The sequence below is a fragment of the Heliconius melpomene genome, chromosome 14 (assembly GCF_056956725.1).
Source record: "Heliconius melpomene rosina isolate 202511_hmr_F chromosome 14, ASM5695672v1, whole genome shotgun sequence".
Taxonomy (NCBI): Eukaryota; Metazoa; Arthropoda; class Insecta; order Lepidoptera; family Nymphalidae; genus Heliconius; species Heliconius melpomene.
This window is the reverse complement of record NC_140402.1, coordinates 4,211,365-4,234,315: the sequence shown is the minus strand read 5'-3', so window position 1 is coordinate 4,234,315 and position 22,951 is coordinate 4,211,365. Positions and strand designations below refer to the sequence as shown.

Sequence of the window (22,951 nt, the reverse complement as noted above, 5' to 3'; positions counted from 1 at the left end):
ATATATACAATATACAACAGATCACATATATCCATAGATAATTGTAAAAAATATAAACTAAGCTAATAAGTCAGAAGTTTGTTTATACCTCAAATCATAGATAATACACATATTCTAGAGCTTTGAATTCAAACAGAATTGACGCTCGCTGGCCGTTACATAGCGAAATAAGTGGAAGTTGTTTGGATGAAATAAGTTATTGCAAATGAGTTTATTATAAAATTTATTAATATATATACGACCTAAAAATGTCTGACAGTGACGAAGATATAATGGCTGAAACGTTACATAGGCTGCAACACAACGTAAATATATTTTCTACTTTCATTCTTCAAATTAAATATGGTGCTTATTTAGGAGCAGTGTTTTGTAAACATAACCATGTTTACTATTTAACCAAATAATTCACTAAATTGTTTACATTTGCTAAACATGAACATCATCTCAGATTTTGGTTTTTAAGTTTGTTTATAATTTCAATCATATGTTAATTTTCTAACAAAGTCAATCATCAATAGTTCAAATATCAATAAATTATTCATTTGTTTCAGTTATTATATTTAAATACACAATAAAGTATTGTTTTTACGTAATTAATATGTTTCAGATTATGAATTCAGCAGCTACAAACATGAATAACACAAATTTTAATTATAGTCATAATTCAGTGACTTTTAAATCAAACAATAATAGAATATCAAACGGCTTACAAAGCACCAATCGAGAACATATGTATTTTAGAAGAGAAACATCACCAATGTCGCTAAAAAGTTTTCGCGACTCAAGACCACAGAGTTTTCGTAACTATCCTGGTAGTGTAAGATCTCACATATCCGTTTACAATGGTAGAGGTGGATCACCTATGTCTATGAGAAGCGTTGGTAAGTACAGAGAAACTAGCATATATAATACATCTACTATACAAAGTCAATGTAATGTGTTATTTGGTATATTTAATCAAAATAACTTAATCTTCTAAATAAATTAACTTTTAAAATTTTTTTTAATACTTATTCAAATAGTAAAAACAAAATTACTTTAAACTACTTTAAAATTCTATTGGCATTTACTTAAAACTATTAATTTTCAGATAGCAATGTACTTGTTGGTGCAGTGGACATTGCTCAGGCTCTCAATAATACCAAATTCAATGATTATGATTTAAAATTGATCAAAGAAGCATATAATAGATTATTTAAAAATCAAGCAAGAAAAAGAATTGGGAAACGAAAAAGGCAAACATTATATGTGAAGGGTCGAAGAAGAAAACGACGGGGTTATGATTCAGGTGAACAGGGAAGCGAATCTTCTATGAGTAGTGATGATTGCAGATCCACTCGAACATTTGACAGTTCTGAGCCAAGGTCTACAAACATGGATATAACACATTTCAGATCCTCTATTAGGGATTGTGACATGTACAGAGATCACACAGAAATTTTGAAACAAACAAGACTTCAGAATATACTCGCCCTTATAAACACTAATGAAAAGCATGATACTATAGTACATCAAAATCAAAAATGTAATAGTATTGATCAAAAAACATCACAGAAAAATATTTCTAATATAACATTAAAAGAAGTTTTCACAAAAGACACCAACTCCTTCCTTCTGCCATCGCAGAGATTTGACAAATCTGTTTTCAATTTGAATAATAATGAAACTTCCAATCTGATAAATCAAAGAAAAGATATACAAAATGGTGATAAAAATAATAAAATAAATCAACAAAATATTGATACTGATAGTGAAAACGAGAAGATATTTTCTCAAACAACAATACATAAAAATCCACAACAAGGTCAAAAAAAAAGATTTCTTGAGGATAGTGAAGCTGTATCTTCTGACAAGAAGAAATATAAAGCTACATCACCAATTACTCAAAATAATGTAACAAATTTAACACAAAATGATTTTCTTTTCAAGAGACCACAAAGGCCCGCTAAAAAATCTGCAAGTAATAAAAGAGAATCAGTTCCAGAGATGATTATCGCCATGTCCAAACCTGTACCTGGCAGTATACATTTAAACTTACCTAAGAAAGCATCTGACAATCTAAACCAAACACACAGTAAGATTCCCGTTAATAGCACTGAAATAGATGAAAGTTCAAACCAAACAGAAGTTTCTCAAAACATAACTGATGTTTCAATGAGACCCAGTTTTATTAAAAGAAAACTTTTCACACAGAAACTAGATGTCGCAGAAAAGAATTTAAATAGTGATAATGTAGGGACAAACAGTCCACAAACAAAATTATATAGTGGGGTACAAAAGAAAAACAAAGTAAGGAAGCTAGTTACATCACAATCATGCCTAAGTCGAGATGTATTGTGTGATGATAATGTGTTGGATTTAATTCATAAAATAGTTCCACCAGATCAAATCAATGCGACAGCAGCATCTAAAAAGAGAGAAATCAATAGAAGTAATGAAAATGATAAATGGGATATTGCATCAGTTATTTCAACGTGTAATACCAGCGACATCAGCGATACATTCACAGATGAAGAAATATTTAAAGCTTCAAGTAATTTAGATAAAAGACCAGAAACAGTACAACAAGCTGTTAGAAATGTTAAAGATCCTGTTGATTTAAAATTAAAAAACAATAAACTTAAAATAGTGACTCCATGTAAAGTTACTTGTCAAAGGTTACCTATAGCTAAGTCTAAAGAAAATCCAAGGGAAATTGAAGAATCAAATTGTAAGTACAATAAAAGTTGTTAGTTACCTATTTTAGTTCAAAATTATTAATATGTAAACACAATGATTGTGTATTCCATTTCTCCTTAGAGAAATAAATTGTAATAACAATATTCTTGAATCCATTCACCATCACATTCACTAAGGGCAGCATTGAGTTCCTCTGCTTAACACTCATATCTTGAATTTGGGCGGAAAGTGGAGAACAGGTCCTTATTTTTAAATATATCTCAACTCAGATATCAATCTTGAGATTATTAATCTATCAATGAATACGGCCTCTCAGGGCAAAGCATAGATGCTATTCCCACCCTGCTTTATACAGTATCAACCTGGCTAAAAATAATCAAATAAATTGTAATTTCCGATATTTTTAGTATTTAATTAATTTTTGATTACAGGTCTAAATAAGAAAACTCTTTCAAAGTGCATTAAATCATTTTGGGATACAGATTATGAGAGTGACATGGAAGAAATAAATGTAACACTTGGGAAATCCAGGAAATGTGTAATAGGTGAAGATACCGTAATGAATGTTAATGAGAAGAATAACACAAGTGGAACGATTCTAACTATAAAAAAATCACAAAACGAAATTATTAAAAGTAGCATCAGATCTGATATAGGACAAGTTTTAAAGAAAACTATTATTCAAGAAAACAAAAATAATTATATAATTGCTAAAGATTTGAATAAGGATACCGAAAATGAGAAATATAAACCAACGAAAAAGGATAGTAAATGTAAGCTTGAAAATGAGAATATGAAAACAAAATCGGTTCAAACTAAAAATAAAGCAACAAACAAAGAAAATATATGTAATACATCTAGAGAAAGTTTAAGGCTTAAAGAGAAAAATGAAAAAAAAGATCTGGCAAAACGTAACTGCCGGGGACCTCAAATGTCTAAAGAAAATGATGATGATATAAAGAGAAACAAATTAAATACATCTAGAGAAAGTTTAAGGCTTAAAGAGAAAAATGAAAAAAACGACCTGACAAAACATTCCTGCCGGGGACCTCAAATGTCTAAAGAAAATGATGATGATATAAAGACAAACAAATTAAATACATCTAGAGAAAGTTTAAGGCTTAAAGAGAAAAATGAAAAAAAAGACTTGGCAAAACGTACCTGCCGGGGACAAATGTCTAAAGAAAATGATGATGATATAAAGTTAAACAAACCAACAAGCAGAAATAACAAGAGTAATAATAAAAATAACAATAATAATGACATGAAAAACAATAATAATCTGAAAGTGACCGGCTCTGTAAAGAAAAATAATACAATTAAAGAAACTCCAAAGAAAAAGCAACAAACTAGAAACTTATTTGATACTCCAGTTACTCAATCAAGTTTTAACATTACTAATAGAAGTTTAAGAGTTAGGTATACAAAGTAAGTTTTAACAATGTTCTTAGTAATATTAATTAATATATTAATGTAATACCGTGCAAGGCTTGAATATGTTAATAATTGACTCGCAGATATATATATATTTTTTTAATTTATAAATATTAGAATTACCTTGAAGCCAGTTGTTGTGTAGGGGCATAAAACATGTGACTGTACCATTGTAATATGTGTGTGTGAAAATTGTTACAGAATTAAAATCTTATATAAATAATAAGTGAAATTGGACTTTTAGCATAATATTAACTTAAATACTAACATTGTAAAATATTAGAAAATATATTCGTTTTCTTTTTTGGTGTAAACATATTTTGAAAACCAAATATTTGTTATTTATTGTACGTATGTACGTACAATACAAGCTGAACCCGTCCCACGGCAGGTCCGCTTTATTGCAATTTATTAATAAAATTTAAGAGTTTTATATGTAAATATAATTTAATCAGTATGAAGTGAATTACTATATGTTAAGACTTACTAATGCATGTTTCTTTGATAGTTGCTAGACCATTTTAAATATCATGTTACTTAATTAAGGAAATATGTTTTAACTATTGTATAATAAAAAACTGAATTACTATCTCGTTTATTTTATTTAAAAAGGATAAAACTAATTTTATATTATTTTCTATTTTATTTTCTTTCATTTGGTGGAAAATAGGGAACAGAAGTAGTCTTAATGGGAATGGAGTGTCTCAACACTACGTGCTGTGAGCAATATAGAATGTGGCATTACATTTAATATTATGGAATCTCTTCCTACCATAACCCTAAGTTCAGATGGACGCGCTAGTCACCTGATCAAATGACGGCGGCATTTTAGTGAATACATTCAGTGAGAATGGACATGGAGGGAGCTATTTGCATATGGGGCTTACACCACAAACTGCGACGTCGTCGTCGAAAGAAAAGACGATACTGGGTTCACCCTATTTTGTGTCAGACAGCATCCTCAACTGACACGGGCGCAGCGCGCGTCGCCGCACGTTCTTCTGAACTTAGGGTTACTTTTTATTAAATAAAAATTTTCTTTGAAATACAATCTTATATTTGCAGATCATTAGACATATCTATGGAACAAAACCTTATAATTTTATTTGAAGTAACTAGGACAAAAATATTGTTAAATAAAACACCATTTCATTAATGTAGTTATTTATTTAATAAGACTTCCACAAACAGAAATCCAGATGCTTTCTATTATATTTGCAGTTAAGGCAATTTATGAATGCTTTTACAGTAAATAAATTAATTAACTATAAGTTTAACCAGCGATAACATTTCCCGCCAACAAGTCGTTAGTACTTAAGACTCGCGAAACACTAAGATATTCTATACTAATCAATCAATAAATCGTATTCTGATCAATAAAATACCTATAGTTAGTTAGAATTAGTGCGTACACACAGCAAGTTTCTTATTTAAAACGTCGTCATGTAATACGGCCCTCTACTTTATATTATATTTTACATACATACAAAAATTTTTTATGTATTGATATTTTTTTATAATAAATTCAAAAATATTCAGATCTAATTGTTATTCACTTCGAGTTAGGGCCATTAATGTTAATAAATTTAGATAACACAAACAAGTAACAGTAAACCTCTCCATATATAACAATCTATTAAATGCATGTCACAGGGCATCGGCCCTACGGGTAAACCTACTAAGCACTCCATATGCACCATAGCATTTTGTTATTATAACATAATTTTAGTCTTAAAATTCTACTAAAGCAACCTGGATTGGAAATAATATCAGTCAAGTATAATGCTCCTAATTAAATGAGGAATGCACTTATGTATTCACACAGCCATTGGCCATTTAGATACATATAGCCAACAATTTTTTATATACGCCAAATATGAAAATGTACATTTGCCAAAAAAAAGGAAATCAATAATATAAATAAATGTTTTATTACATATATATCTAATAATAATATTATAATTTGGTCAATAAAATTGTATTAGGGGCCTGGAATTTATCTGTTTACAGTTTAACATTTTAAAATAATGGTTATAGTGATTTACACATCGATAATATAATATACATATAAATCAAATCCTTAGAAGTGGTATCGTTGCATATATTTAGGAACTAATTGGCGTATGGGCCACTGTCCTACGACTATAATATATGTATGTAAGAGCATTATGTCATAATGTGTCAAACCCAAAAAAAATTAACTTGATAAATATTTTCTACTAATTCAAACTTGTATCACAACCACTCACAAAGCGTAATATATAATATAATAAAGCATGATAATAAATGGTGCAAATATTATTTAACTCATATTACAAATAAAAAATAAATCCCAGAGACAATCTACAATTTTTTAAACAACAAAAGTAATGATACCATAATTCTACACAAAAAATAGCATTGAATACAATTTTAACATTTTATTTCACTTGTTTTACAGTATTTAATTTCCAGGGTTGCCACATTATGACGTCACACATCAACTCACGACTCATTGGCTGTGAGATACTTAAGCACGGTGTCGATGATAGTAAGCGATATAATTTCGAGTTTTATAATATACAAAGAGGACTATGATACGCGTATGATATACTTTATATTCAATATTCGTCTTCCTCTGGTGGGTGAGGGTTGTCACCGTCTACTTCTTCTGGAGGCGCGAACCCGTCCTGAAATATAAATAATAATATTTATATATTTTTTGTAGCACATGATATCAAATTAGATCAAAGATACTGGAGGGGAAAAAAGCATGCGGACCCCGCGGAGGACATGTATGAAGAAGTTGATGACAGTGGAAGAGGCGAAAGAGGTATCCAAAGACGGTACGTCGTTGGCGTTCCGTTCTCTCCGACTACCCCGCCAGGGATACAACGTGAAATTAAGGTAATTAAATTAGGGCCCGTCATAACACAGGAGGAAAAGCGTGTGAATGTTAGCGCGACGCGTGATGTGAATGAAACCACGTTAGCAATAGTAACTGAGTAGGAATAATTTATGATAATATTTAATATGATAATATATATTTTTTAATTTCATATATTTCTATATTTTGATGCTGATGCAACAATTATTTGGAGGCATCCTAATAATTGCACTTGGATATTATTAAGGCATGTGCGTAGGAATAGGGGAGGCAGAATAGTTTGGTGCCCACCCCATAAAATTTACTAACATAAAGTATGCGTCGAAAAAATCATAGCATAGAAGGATCAGAATTATACATGCTACTCTTAGAATACGTCATACACGATACATATAAATATAGTCTCCGTTGTATAATGACAATGACGTCTTTTTAAATCTCATAACTAATATTATAAATAACTAGGTATAAGATTAACATTTATAATTTTATTAGCATACCAATTCTTATTAATCCATTAAAGAAATTCAAACATTATTGTATATTTCTCAAATTCACGCTGTATCACGCAAGTATCAGGGTAGGCATAGGGAGTCTAGTGTGTAGTCACTCTGCTCCACACTCTCCGCCGAATTCTGGTGGCATTGCGCTTCGAGTGGCGGAACTCAACGCCGCAACGTAACTCTTCCGTTTTATAATGTTATCATAGATATAGATTCAATAGCACGTGATATCTTAAACTGGCAGCAGATGGTCACTTTTTTCTAGTAACAGATTTCACCGCCGAATCATAGTGAATACATGTGGAAACGGTAACTTACATATTAAAATTTATGTAATCCAGTGCTATTTAAAATATAAATTCTATTATAAATTATAATGGCTTACGTGTTGTTTTATTTATAGATTCAAATGTATTATGTTCCAAATACGAGTGTATTTGTTCTGTTTTCGCATATTAATTATGAATTAATTTTCCTTATAATAAATATATAAGCTGTTGAAATAATATAATTCCACAACACAGCAAAAATAATAATAATAATAATAATAACTGTAGTTGTGAGTTCAAAACCCTCTTAAAAATGTAATATACTTCCTAAATTTCTACACCACAAAGAGTTTTGAACCTTACCTCAGTTGCATATAGGATGTCCAAAATCTTTTGAACTATAGGACCATTCTGTTGTTCTTCCATCTCTTGACAGATTAACTCTATATCCCGAAGTTTGCCAAAGTAGAAGTCTCTCTCTTTCTCCAGGCCGTCCACTGTCGCTTTTAACTCATTAATCTATAAAAAAAAATAATGTATTAAATATTCTATTTAAAATAAATAAATATTTTAACATACATAAATATAAGAACATTAATTAAATTATGACTCAGCATTTGACTATAAACGCGATGGTTGTGCGTTCCATTCCCACTTAGGGGAATTAATTATTTTCGGCGGAAAGTAGAGAGCTGAGTGTTTTAACACTAGGCGCCTTCTGCCTACCTGCTGTATGCTGTACAGCGTGAAGATATTTTAAACTAAATTATTTTTTAAAAATATGGCATATTACGCTTATAAGATATAATAAGCTATGCGTGACTTCGTTACGTTGTGTTCTTAGATGTGTTTGTACAGTATTGTATGCCTAGAGCCTATAGAATATAGAGCTGGCCTTGGTTTCTAAAGAAAATGCATAATGCAGACAGGTCAAACATAGTTAAGTGCTGCAATGCTGTAATTACAAGGGCTCGTCCAATTTTTATGGTAAAAGCCTTAATTAGGTTTACAATATAAAGTAACTGTTTACATAATATAATAATAATTATGTATTAAGGACAAATTACTATATATATGTATATATCAGAAAATAATTAATGTTTGTTAGGGAAATTATGGAGAATAATTTAACAGTGTCCTCATTATTAAAATAATGAAATAATGAATTAAAGGAAAAGTTTTTAATGGAGCAATAATCAATATTTTGTGTTTTTGTGTTTTTTTAGAAACACAATATTTCGCAATGCGTCCAGAATTCAGCGGAAAGTGAGGAACGGAGTGTCTTAACACTACGTTCCCTCTGCCTACCAAGCTGCCTAGGTGTACCTGATTTAAATTAATATGTAATTTAGAACTGCATCTGGTTTGTTCTCTCGCTCTCAATGATATAAAGCAGTAAACAAACTCTCTTACCATAAAAGGAAACAAGTGAGAAACCTTGGCCTAAATACAAGATGCCATTAAAATGCACCACATGTTGCATAATTATTTATTACACACTTCATTCAGAATAATTTTACATGATGATTAGAAATACTTGCTCTTTGGTGTTATAATAACATTGCAACAACCATTATTGAGAGTAAAAAACATATTTTTCTTTCCCAAGTGTGGAATAACACTTTAAACATTTTAAAATAATATAACGGTATATTGAAAATTAACGGAACCCTTGTAGGATCACTTGTCTGTCCGTCTGTCAAGACCACCTTTCTTAAGATTGTGTAAAAGTATTAAGTTCAAGATTAACATCAAATATTCACATTCAATTTCATATTTGCAGTATATTGAAAAACAAAAAATAAGCTTCCAAGTCAACATAAACAAAAACAAACATCGCGTAACCAAAAGCTGTATGGCACTTTAAGAATATGAAATACTTTAAATTTTAATTTTCCCCAAGTCGGAATCGAACTCGCAACTATAGCGTTAACGGCCGTTACATGTTTTGTATTTTATTATAATTAAAAGCTTAAATAAAAACTGCGATAGTATCTTTGATTTTTACACTAACAAAATCAAGCATGTACTTAAGTGGTGGAACACAAAGCTTGTTAAGCTATACTTGGAAACAAGACCACTTATAAGTTGAAATATCGCTAGTGGCATAAGAAGTTTAAGCCATGTGTAAATAAATGTATCATACATATGTTCTATTAAAAAAAAACAACTTAACATATTTTTAAGTATTAGTATTATTAAGACAATCAACAAACCACCTTATCTTCGAGACTTGGCATGTTAAACAGTGGTACTCAACACAGCGCTTTGGGAGCGCCACCACAGCTGGGTAATGAAATAATTAATTTTCACCCAATTGGATATCAACCCCACAAGTGTCATGTATCAACAGTTGTGGGGTCCCATACTTTTTTCATTTAATTAATAAAAAGAATCTCACCTGTTGGTTAAGATCATCAATAAGTTTTGAGTCACCTTTTGCACTTTGATTTAATCTTGAGAAATTGGTAGGTGCATTCTTAACTGCCGGAGTTGCTTTTACAACTGCAAAAACAAATTAAAATGTAGCAAAATATTTACAATTATTTACGTTTTGCTTAATAATTTCATTTAATTTATAAAATTAATTTAACTCAAACAATATCTTTAAGTAATCTTGTTATATACTTTAGCAAAGTGGCTTATATACACATAATAAAAATATACGACATAAATAAAAAAACATACAAATTGATAAATAAGAAAAATATGAAATAAATAAATGAAAAGAATAGAACAGAGTATAAACATAAAAGTGAAAAATGGTAGTGCGAAAGGGTCGGTAGACTACATAAACCTAAATAAATCTTATACAGTGTTAATAATACAAATTGATTCTAATTTATAAATTAGAACATAGCAATGGTTCTTGTTATTGGTGCCAATTAAATTGAATATAAAAAAAATAGCTAGAATTGTAAGATTCATATTATATAGGTATAAACAGACATGTAAAACAGTGAAGGTTTACAGATGTACGGGAATAACTTTTATATTGCTCTAAAAAAAATAAATTTAATTATAAACATGAGTGTATAGTATATATTTATAATTCTACTTATTTTTTATAAGCAAGATGAACTTTTATTCTGTTACTCTCTAAACTTTTTCTTTTAACATATCTCTTTATATAAAGGACCGTTGAAATAATCACTTAGATATACTGAAAACAACATATAAATAAAAACATATAGTACTGGTTTGGGGTCTAGCGGCGACTTTGGCTACTGGCGCTGCCGGCTTCTTAACCGCTACGGGAGCGGATACCCGAGTCGGCGCCCCGGCCGCTCCGTGCCCCATGGGGAGCCCCTCGCGCTGCGCCATCGCGTCGTACTCCGTGCCCCCGTAGTTGGCATCGAAAAACTTCTTGAACCATTGCAAGAACTCAAAATTATCTTGGAACCGACCCTTCACCAGCCTGTCAATGGGTACTATCTACGAAAGAAAAAAATGAAAAGTAAAACAAAAAGAAAGTATGGGGTGCGTCGAGAGGAGATGTTGTGAGTATGTGATGAAAGTAGGCCTAACAAGTTGTAGTGCGTAAGAGAAAGAGGAGCGGGATGCGTACTGCCCGAATGTGGAGGCATGGCGCGGCGGGCCTTCGGTGGCGGCACCACGCCCACACAGAGCGGCACCCCGCTGTCACAAGTGCCCGACCCGATTGTTATCCCACTGCGGGCTTCGAACGCATCATACTCCCTGCCATCATAGTTGGCATCAAAAAATTTTTTAAACCACTGCAAGAACTCAAAATTATCTTGAAACCTTCCTTTTATCAGCTTGTCCACTGGTATTACCTACAAAATAACACCATGGATACTATAATCTATCTCTTAAATAAGAAACAAGGAGCTCTTTAAATATAGGAACAAACCCCAATATCAACCCTTTTAACACATTCAAAAATCATTTTAATATCTATAACAATTTTATCTTTTCTTTTTTTAAGCTTCATGCTCTTTCTTGCATGTACAGTAGGCGTAGGTAGCCTAGTGTTAAGACACTACGCTTCCTACTTTCCGCAGAATTCTAGAGGCATTGTATGTGGAGTGATGGACTTCAACCTCGTGCTTTGCCTCAACACCAGAGCAAAAAGATTAAAATATTAAATTTATAATTTCCCCTGTAGCATTTACAGTGACATTCTTGTGCCTCTGTGCCATGGCTTGCCACTAAACATGGAAAAAGACTTCTCTTTTCCGATTTAATATAAAGTATCTTATAGGTTCTAGTGTTATATCAGAAAATGATTCATGAGATATAACTTCTATATCAACTAAATATTATTATACAATGACTCAAACTAAATGGTATTGAACTAATGTTGATAAAGCAAGTATATAAATAAATAGTGAATCATGAATTCTAAAAAAAAAAAACACATATGTATGCACCATATAATAAACAAGGTAAAGTCTTCCACTGTCATCAACCTCTTCACACAATTATTCTTTGACATGGCCATAATATCTGATCAAGTTCTATATTATTACCATGATATCCTCACTAATACCTGCCATTCTATCTCTTCACAGTTGACATAGTTTGAATCAGTACCTTTTATACCTTGTCTTTACTACCCAGATATATTGCTTAATTCACTAGTTCTAACTTTACATTAACACTGATCTTGCATTCCATTCTTTCATATTTCTTTAAAACACTAGAGCCTTAGTTTGATACAAAAAAATATATACTTACTTTATCTACAGACATTTTTTTGAAACCTGCTTGTAGTATTTTGAAATTTTGAATATATTCATGTTCTAAATTTGTCTTGAATTTGATTCTTTTCATAGGAACACTACCAGGAAATAGCATATCCATAAATTGGCAATATGCTGCACCAGTACAAAGCTCTTCAATTTTACCAAAATTCGACTGAAGACAGTCGTTCACCCACGCCAGCATATCATGTCTTGATAGATTTTCCGACGTCACATTTGTAGAGTACACATTGACTGCCATCTTTAACTGTTTATGTTAAATCTACCTGCAAGAAGTTCAAAAGATTATTTTTTTAATAATTTAATGGAACTAAATTAAAGCCGGTCCACGTCCAAAGATACGGGAAGCATAAAAAGAAAGCCGATCTAAAAATAGGTTGCAATGCATGTTGCACAAAATATTATCAAGATTTTTGTTTTCCACACTTATTTTTTGAAACATTAAATGAAAAAGATTACTTTTCGCTACAAGTTGACAGTAAAATAGAATAATTTAACAAAAAATATAGGAAACTAACGGCGGATGCGGCTATGACAGACGACGACTCATCAAAATTTTATTATTATAAATTGTCTATATATAATTAAATATCACTTCATTTAATATAACAAACCTTTTACAAACCAATTTTTAAACGTTTGATAAGTGTTCAAGGTCTAAAATATTAAGCAAAATGTTAAAAACGTTAAAATGTTGACCGAAACGTTCGCCTTCTTCAGATTTATCATAGACAAGACAAATAATTTTTAATTTTTGAAGCATCGCTTCTAGAAATTATTAGCCTGAAAACCTGCTGCGTTCATTAATTAAAAAATGTTTCATTACATATTTTTCATTAAAAATCTTATTCTTCATCCAACATTAAATTTTATCCATATTTATTTATTATACATATTTATTTATTTTTTTTGGAAACGTGACGTTTCAATTCAAACACTACACTATTCCATGAACCTATCCTATTAACATACTTTTATTCTGTGAAACTTGTACAAGCCAATGAAATTCGTAATTCGTTTTTTCATCTGGAAATACCTATCAAATCCTTCAACGTCAATGTCAAAAACAGCTAAAGTCACTAGAAAAACAATAACAAGTTTTTAATATATAAATTATAAAGTATAAACAACATGATGAGAACTAAATTAATTCCGTTTTGGTTATCGCCGCGTAAACATTACTACACGCAGTTCATTACGTTTAAATTAAGTAGATTTAAATTCATGTTATAATTCAAAATTATTTTTAAAAGTCATTAAAAAAGACAACATGCAATTTGCTATTTATTAAATTACTAATAAACAAAGAAAAGTTTCGCATATTTAATTAATATAGTTGGTCAAAATGACACAAGAAAATGAAAATGTTACTGAAAGTTATCCCACTATTAATTCTCGTAGTGAAACTCCATCTCAATCTTATAGAATCACTATGGAAGTTCCATTATTTTTAACAATGCTGTCGGTATCTTTGTCCGGTAAGTAACAAAAAAATTATATGCATGACCTAAAATTTAAATATATATTTTTTCTTTTGGAAAATATAGTTATAGATATTTAAATAATATAACATTATTTATAGATATATTATTATCACTACACGTGTGGTATACTATCTCAGTTATAGTCAAATAATATTTGTTTGAAAATAACAAATATTATGTTTTATTTAATATGCCAAATATCTATCTATAAAAGTGGATATAGCTTTATTTACTTCAATATGATTCATTTATGCAAATAATTAACAATTATAAACATTTGCAGGAGCAGCTATAAGTAATATTATTTTATACAGAACATGTGTAAACTCTTTAAATTATACTTCAGAAGATTGTCAAATGTTTTTGTCACCTACTCACAATAATGGTAGTCAGGAGTTAGAGAAGGAAGTGCAGAAGTATGCAACTTTTGTATCAATGGTTAGGACTATTATAGAATCAGTTGTACCTGCAATATTGTCTTTATTCCTTGGAGTATGGTCTGACACTCATGGAAGAAAACCCCTGGTAGTGTGGCCTTTATTAGGTATGCTTTTATTTTATTATTATTATACCTTCAGACCTTCATGGCATTCATATTTGTTTCATTGATATGCATTGATATTTGTTTCTGGTAACAAGATAAAATATGGTGTTAGATCCTGCTACTTAACCAATTTCAATGCAGTTTTCATTCAATCTGAATGAAAACTGTTTTATTTCAATCGGCATGTAAATAAATAAGTTATGCCATTTTAAAGAATATTGATCGCCAAAATTAGGATATCAATCATTGTTATTTCAATTTTACGTTTCAACATAGGTTGTTGTTTCTACTACGTTATTAAATGCCACCAAAAACCTTATTTTCATGTACAGATATCGATCCGTAACATTTTTGTTATAAGTGTAGACTATAATTAAATTATATGTATGAAATTTCCTAAAATAATTTAATTATTTTAGGAATGTCCATCAGTGGAGCCCTAACCGTAGTTTACAGTTTAATGAAGGACTTGGGACCCTGGTGGTACATACTTACGAGCGTGCCTATGTCTGTGTTGGGAGGCTTCACGGCCATGTTCACTGGATCGTTCTGTTACGTTAGTGATTTGTCGTCGACTGAGAAACGATCTCTCAGGTAATTTAAACACTATTTATAATTCTAAGGATTTTCTAAAAGATATTTTTCGAATGTGATTCTAATTCTAACCAGTTTTAATTTGATTGATTGTTATTCTATGTGATGGTTTGTGACGATGGATGTTTGTGCCATTTTCACACAACAAGTACTGAACTGATTTATATGAAACATTACAGTTATATAGCTTATGTATCAGAATAACACATACGCTACAATTTCTGATGAGTTTTTTTTATAATAAGGCATTAAGTTAAAGCGGGCGACGCCGTATTTGGATTCTTAGTAATTTCATATATTTGTGTAACAGGCCGTTGATCTCGTCTATTTCGAAATAAGAAAGGATTCAATATTTTTATTGAATATAAAACTAAATAATTATTTTAATATAATTTACTGTACTAAAATAATTCTGATTTCTCAATATTAGGATGACCATAATGGAAGCTTCTGTGTCGGCAGGCAGTGTTATAGGGGCATTATGCAGTTCTTATGTTCTAAATGCTGTAGGACATGTTTATTTGCTAGTCATATCGACTGTACTCTGTCTAATCGCCTACGTATTTACGAATGTATGCCTGAAGGAATCGTTGGTTGGAGCTGTGCGGGTGGGTGAACCTTTTTTGTTAAGTAAATTATAGGCATAAAGTACTTCTATTTGAAACTATAATACAAATATAGTAAAAAAATATCTGTAAAACTTTTTGGAGACGCTTATTATATTTGTAGAGACTGTTGAGTGTCATCTGTCTTTATTTAAAAGAAACGATATTTGTGAATAGAATAAGTATTTTTGATATCTACTAAAATAACGCAACATTATAAAATAGACGAGACTAGCTAGACTAGTGTGTTAACATAAATTATGCCCCATTTTACTTATCTTATGTCGCGTCGCTTAATTTTTGCTAATCAATTAAATTTAATCAGCTTCACGCTGTATCCCGTACAGCAGGGTTGGCACAGGGACGCTAGTGTTAAGAGTTAAGACACTGTTCTGGAGACATTGCGTCTTGGGAGGTGGAAACCCGCTGCTTGCCTCGACACCAGAACGAAGAAATGAAAATATAAATTTAAATAAATACTTCATATCCTAGAATCTGACTCACCACCAGCCCCTAATTAATATTCTATTATATTTCAACTCCAAATAATTAATTTTGCATTTTATTTTATACAGGGTGGAATAACATCTGTATTAGACTGCAAGCTCATAAAAGCAATGTTGGTAGAATGTTTTAAAAAGCGGCCCAATTATGGCAGAGCTCAGATATTACTAATGACTGTCGCAAACAGTTTATCTATCTTTATAATGTTTGGTCTGATGAGCTTAGAATATCTGTATACGAGGCAAAAATTGAATTGGGCTGTAAAACAGTATACTATGTATTCAGCAACTCATACTACTATTTCCTTCTTTGGTTCTTTCTTCGGGGTTGTTTTAGTCCAGAGGTTGTTTAAAGTGAGCGATTTGGCGTTCGCCATGATTGCCTTTTTGTCCGCCAGTGGGGAATACCTGGTGAAGACCTTCGCGACTGCATCGTGGCATATGTATACAGGTAGGTATCTTTGTTTATTTAAAGCCTATTTTTACATGTTTATTGTCAAAATAACTGGACGAATTGAAATAATGTAATGTTTTGAACAGTTAAATTAATAAATGTATAGTGTACTGAAAAGAGATGATAAAATTTAAGATATTTGCAATGAATTTATTTTATATTGAAAATCAAACCTTATCCCATTTTTAGTAATAAAAATAATTTAATTTAATAACAAATAGGTAGGTACATCTTAAAAGATGTGACTCATTCACTCATTAAAAGATGTCAATATTGATGGGGTTTTCGATCACTCATTAAAAGATGTGTCATCGAAAACCCCATCAATATTGATGATTTTGAAATTGGTTTTTGAATTTTTAAATTTGCATTTTATAAAAATAAATTTGGAACCTGTTTTGCATTTTATTGTACCCGCTGTAGGACGGTCAATAACGAAAAAAATATTAAAAAATCAGATTCATAAATTACAATTTACAACATAAAATATCTCACGGTGTATACGGTATAATATAGCAAAATACATGCATATCTATGTATTATTATTATTTATAGAATACTAGAATACTGATATATTTGATAGAATACTAATTCTTTTACAATAATATAAAGGTAACCTGTTTTTAAATGTCATCTATTTATAAATGTATATGTATTGTATTAATGAAAAAAAAATTATAAATCGGAAATATTAACTTCAAACTTCGTCTGCACTATTTTTATTTAATAATATGCAATAAACAGCGAGCGAAGAAATTGAAAATATTAAATTTGTCATTTCGTTGAGTGGGAATCGAATCCACTACCCGTCGCATTACACGTTTCTATCTGTTTATTTTGACATTATCCGTACATACTTTACGTGTTTATACCGCTACCGTACCATTTTATTTAATTAGCTCGTTGACTAATTCAAATTAAACATACATTTCATTTTCAGCTGCCACCGTATCTCTGTTCAGAGGATTGTCGTCGCCTCTCATACGATCGCAGTTAACTAAAATCCTGCCAGCCGCTGATATAGCTAAGGTTTTCGCTTTAATGTGCGCCATAGAAGGCGTCAGTCCTCTAATATCGCCAGCAATATACAATTCTTTGTATGCGTGTACAATTTCGTCATTCCCTGGCGCCATATATGTGTTGAGCAGTGTCATAACTTACATCTGTGCTGCCTTTTTAGGGTGAGTACTTTTTTTTGTTTTTATAGTAAGTTTATATTTATGTGTTATAAAGGTTTTTTTGAAAATTTACTGTAGTATGCGAGGTATTCATTTATAGTTACAATTTATCATTTTTTTTAGGACGTATTAGACAAAGATAAATCATAAATTACTGTTTTTGCCAATTTTTAAAGACTGTATGCTTTTGTTATTTACAAACCAAATAAAATGAACATTAAATGTTAATTAAGTCTCATTAAGTAACATTAATTAGCGTGAGCAGAATACTAAATACTAAAAAAGCACAGAAAAACATATGAAAATAAAAAAAAAACATTGTTTTTGGCTTAACAAAACGCCACAAATAACATTCTTTCTTGTATATTAGTATATTTTCCAAGATATACCTACAACTTTTTTATTATTAAAAATTAAAAAATAAATAAATAAATCAGCTTCACGCTGTATTCCGCACACAGCAGAGTAGGCAGAGGGAACCTAGTGTTAAGACACTCCGTTCCCCACTTTCCGCCGAATTCTGGCGGCATTGCGTGTTGAGTGGTGGAAGTCAACGCCGCGCTTTGCATCGATACCAGAGCAAATAAATGAAAATATTAAATATTTGATTTCTTCGAGTAAGAAGTCGTCGTCTGCACTACGACTGGCCTCAAGGCTTTAGAAATATCGTAACAGGTAATCTGCTATACTAATTCTATTATAAAATGTATTTTGGTGTCACCTGGTGCTTTGTTCGCAAGGTCGTATTTAATTAAAATCAATTTAACTTGTGGATGACGCTACTATTGTTTTATAATTAGTAAATTGTTTGCGTGCAATTGATGTAAACACGAAGATAAAAATTAGGTTGTTCTTAATTCACTTATGCCAGCCAGTATTTTAGTTTGTATTTCTATTGAGATATATTTTCGAATTAGTAAGGTACTTAAAGTAAAAAAAAATGAATTATTATTTATGAGAAAAACGCAATGCATAAAACTAATATAAATTCAGTAGTCAAAAACAGTCTGAAATACAACAGTCTCCAAATTATTATCTCCTGATCGGGAATGTTATTAACAAAAATGCCAGTCTAGTGCTAATTAGACACCAGACTATTCTGGGGTGAGCATGGACCAACTGAACCCCTCACCGCCTTCCTACAGCCACGCGGAAATTATAGCTATAAGCTGTATAGGCTTTGATTTATTATTATTATTGCGGCGAATTTCGAAGAAATTATTTATATATTTTATTTGCGTTGACTTCGAAGTTATATATTTTTTTGGGCTTGAAGGGACCGTAGATCTGAATATTTCAAAGAAATTTTATCTTGATATTTCTATACGCAATCTCGACATAAAAGGTCTCGAGTCTCGACAGACGGACAACATAATGATCCTATACCTACTTAAGGGTACTGTATTTTTTTTATTTCAATTTTATAAAATATGCTTAATAGCATACGAGCTCGTATTAAATTTGAAAATTTAAATTTTGTTTAAGACTTTTTGGCTTGATTAAATTCTTTAATAAATATTGTAATTATTTATATGTGTACAATATACAAATATACTTAAGTAACATTTACATAATTTTGCGACAATATTACTATAGTTGTATTTAAACCTAAGCGTAAATAGCTTATGTTTATTTTATTTAGAAATTTTCCATGAGTAGTTCTGAATTCTGATATTAAATTAATATTTATTTTTAATTATCTTTCAGGATTAAGAGTACAAAATATATTATTAGGAACCCAAAATAATATTTTATTTGTGCGTTAAGCGTTTGGTCACTCTAATCTCAGAAATGGCTTTACCTATTTATATGCAGTTTTCACTATTGTATCATGGCAAACTTTCCTTTTTTCAATCGGTTAAAAAAGAAAAATGTTAATTTAAAGTATTTAAGTTCGACAAAATTGCATTTATTTTTTTTAATGAATTGGCTGTACATTTTTGAATAGGAGACAAAACTTAGAAAACGAAAGCAATTCAGAGTAATAAATAAGGTTATATTTATAAGTAGGTACTTATTTTATTCAAAATTTTATCTTTTTAAATTTAAATTTAGAAGGTGATGTTAGGTGACGTGATTTTAAACGGTTTTAAACATTTCGACCGACAGCAATACAAGTGAGAAATTTAAATTTCTGTGGTCCAACATCATTAGATTTAATCCTTAAAAAATCCAATGTTTTTGTTCTAATGATTCTTGACAATTTTACTTAATAAGTAATGATGTAAAAACAACGTTCGTTGTCTCATATACACGCGCATTTTTAATTTATAGATATAAATAAAAAGTACAAAAAAAGTTCATTTAAAATATTATTGCCAGTTAGCAGTTAATTACCTATGTTCATTTAATGCAATCGCAAAGACAATTTGTTAGTTCAACACTTGAGTGGATGTCATTAGTGGCAATGCGTTTATAATCTGAATGTTGTGATAAACTGCCATATCCCTGTTTCAAACCGGAGCAATTGTAATCTTTTACATATTTACATTGAGAATAATATTATCTTCATTTCATATCATTGTTTGCATAATTGAACAATTCTGATTGTTGTAATACACATAATTATGTATGCTTTTTATTTTTTTTATTAATCACCATGACTAGGCATAATGAATACAAAAATTTTGCGTATCTATGATATTTTATAGGTATATAGGATAGGTAGAGGGAACCTTTAAGCCATTGCGTGTTGACTGGAATTGAACGTCCCGCTTTGCATCATTACCAAAGCGAGGAAATGAACATATTAAATATTTCATTTCCATTTATCAATTGGGAATGAAATATTTCATATTTTCATTATTAAGTGGGAATTAAACCCAAAACCGTCGCGTTGACAGTCGCACGTTTGTGCTCCTGCAGCACATCGACGACTTTTTTATGTAACAAACTGAAAGTTTAAATATTGTGTTTAATAATGACAAAAACGTTGAATTATTATTTTTTATTAAGTTAAGTAGGTAATATAATTTTCCATACATTAACATTCTGTCGTTTTCTTTTTAGGATCGTGCAATTTTTCAGATGGAAGGCAGCATCTGTACCTTTTAATGCTCTGACGAACGAGACATAGATTATATATTATTTTCTATTTCATTTGTATTTCGAATCCAGTGAGGAGAAAGAAAATCAATAAAGATCTGTATTTATGATAATTGTAAAACATATTTTTAACAAAGCAAAACGAAAGATCAACAAAAAGAGAGAGAAGAGAAGAGGTGTAATTATATAAGTTGCATTCATTTCATTATAAGTAACAGTTATTCTATTTGTTTTAGAAAAAGGAAGAATTTACCTAGTCGTAACAACTTCAATCTCATAATACTATAGTACATATGTATATATCTGTAGCTAGTTACTTATACATATTTCTAATATGTATTTTGTAATATAATATCTATTCACATTATTTCGTTATATATATAATTTTTTATAATAAATTTAAGGTAACATTTCACTACGATTCTTTTTTCTGCGGTGAAAATTCAAAATGGCGCCATAAAGTGACATCTAAAATTCTAAATAAAGAAAGAAATCAAACGAAGGTCTATTTTCAATTTGTATTCTTGTATCAGTGTATAACGAACGACAGAAAATAGAAATATTATTTACAATGGTAAATTTATCTCAAGTTAAATTTATCTAAATGATTTAATACATAATATTTTGTAATGAATAAGGAATAAATGTGTTATAGTGAAACACTTTAATATTTCAGTTATTATATCAATATTTTCATAAATTATTCCTTTATGGAATTTAAATAAATTAGCTCAAATATATAAGTAATTACAGGAACACAAATAGATTTTCGTAGTGATATGTTTTTATATGTTTTTTAATTGATCAAAAAACTTGTATGTTATTTTGTAAGCACATAATTTAATGGTATGTAATAACTATGGACTTGAAATATTTCACTAATATGTAGAAAATTGGACTGCAGTTACTGCATATAATAAAGTTTTTTTATAACTTTATCGAATGAGTGTGACTTAAACCAGTCCAGTCGTTCACCTTGTGATAAAATTATTAATTAGCATTTTGCAGCTGTTTCTTATTGTCATTTAAATATGAGGAAGAAGTTTTGAAATTTAAATTTACTAATATTACTAAGTTATAAACACCTATATTTATATATTTTATAAATATAACTGTGTGTTAAAGTATGACACACAGTTATAAACATTAGAATTGCATAGCAACTTTTATATTTTACTCAGTGACTAATTTAAAATACTGTTTAAATCATTAAATGATTTAAATAAAACCATGTGATAGTAATATCTTGCCCGTTTATTGTATAAGTAGTCTCAAGTGATTCTAACTCAAGTGATTTTAATAGTCAATTTAAGGTACACAGAAATTGAAAATTTACATATAAGTATATTATACAGACCGACCACTCTGTCAAGAGCGTAACGACTAAGAAGAAGATATTATACAGAATATTTATTAGTATTGTTTGGTATTTTTTAATTTAGCCTATAATATCTTCTAAATTATACTTTTTTTTTTTTGAGCAATTAAAATTAAATTGAAATAATTTTACCAACTTCTGTATTTTTTAACTGACTTCTGTTAGAAAAGGAGGTTATCATTCGACTGTATTTTTTTTATTAGCATACATCTGGAAAAGCTTACAATTAAAGGATGTTATTTCACAAGTAACTTTGTTCCTTTAATTAATTTATTTTTAATACATTCAATATGTCAAAGATTATTTTTAAAAGTGAAATATATTCCTATGTAGCAATGCAATTAATGTGTGCATTATTAGATATGTAAGTATTAGCTTTTTATTGGGTTTGATATTCATTTGCTTTAGTCTTTTTTTTTTTTTTTTTTTTATTGAAGATGGGTAAGCATTTGTCCGCTATCTCACCTGGTGGTAAGTGACGATGCGAACGATGGTGGAGCATGCTTACCCAGAAAATGCCTATTTACTCTTTCCTTGAAGACGTCTAATTAAAAGTCTAATTAAAATGAGCGACCTATCACAATAAATGTTGAAGACCTTGAAATATTTTTAACTCTTATAACAATAAATAAGACTACATTTTAAATGAACTATGTGGTTTTATTAATTTTACCTAATTATTTAAGAA

The 22,951-nt window shown here is 30.0% G+C and overlaps 3 protein-coding genes across 8 annotated transcripts; 2 read left to right on the top strand and 1 right to left on the bottom strand.

Annotated features, from left to right (window-relative positions):
* Nucleotides 1-115: 115 nt before the first annotated feature.
* LOC146532009 (uncharacterized) lies at nt 116-4,702 on the top strand. Its single transcript, XM_085196965.1, has 4 exons — nt 116-305; nt 608-881; nt 1,091-2,710; nt 3,111-4,702. The coding sequence occupies exons 1-4, from the start codon at nt 249-251 to the stop codon at nt 4,109-4,111; spliced, it is 2,952 nt and encodes a 983-aa protein (XP_085053091.1). The 5' UTR covers nt 116-248; the 3' UTR covers nt 4,112-4,702.
* A 558-nt stretch (nt 4,703-5,260) lies between these two features.
* Eb1 (microtubule-associated protein RP/EB family member 1) lies at nt 5,261-13,246 on the bottom strand. 6 transcript variants are annotated; one of them, XM_085196981.1, is made up of 6 exons: nt 13,093-13,246; nt 12,453-12,744; nt 11,320-11,548; nt 10,153-10,256; nt 8,115-8,270; nt 5,261-6,782 (listed from the first exon to the last, which is right to left on the bottom strand). In XM_085196981.1, exons 2-6 carry the CDS (start codon nt 12,717-12,719, stop codon nt 6,714-6,716), a joined length of 825 nt encoding a protein of 274 aa, XP_085053107.1. In that variant the 5' UTR covers nt 12,720-12,744; nt 13,093-13,246; the 3' UTR covers nt 5,261-6,713. The 6 variants fall into 6 exon arrangements, with proteins under 6 accessions (XP_085053107.1, XP_085053103.1, XP_085053106.1 ...); XM_085196977.1 differs by lacking the exon at nt 11,320-11,548 and adding an exon at nt 10,949-11,186; XM_085196980.1 differs by lacking the exon at nt 11,320-11,548 and adding an exon at nt 10,949-11,186 and having other exon boundaries at nt 13,104-13,238.
* Nucleotides 13,247-13,524: 278 nt separating this feature from the next.
* On the top strand, nt 13,525-21,459 carry LOC146532007 (putative peptidoglycan muropeptide transporter SLC46). The gene is made up of 7 exons (XM_085196970.1): nt 13,525-13,956; nt 14,246-14,506; nt 14,926-15,100; nt 15,531-15,708; nt 16,281-16,659; nt 17,603-17,843; nt 20,850-21,459. Exons 1-7 carry the CDS (start codon nt 13,824-13,826, stop codon nt 20,914-20,916), a joined length of 1,434 nt encoding a protein of 477 aa, XP_085053096.1. The 5' UTR covers nt 13,525-13,823; the 3' UTR covers nt 20,917-21,459.
* The last annotated feature ends 1,492 nt before the right edge of the window (nt 21,460-22,951 follow it).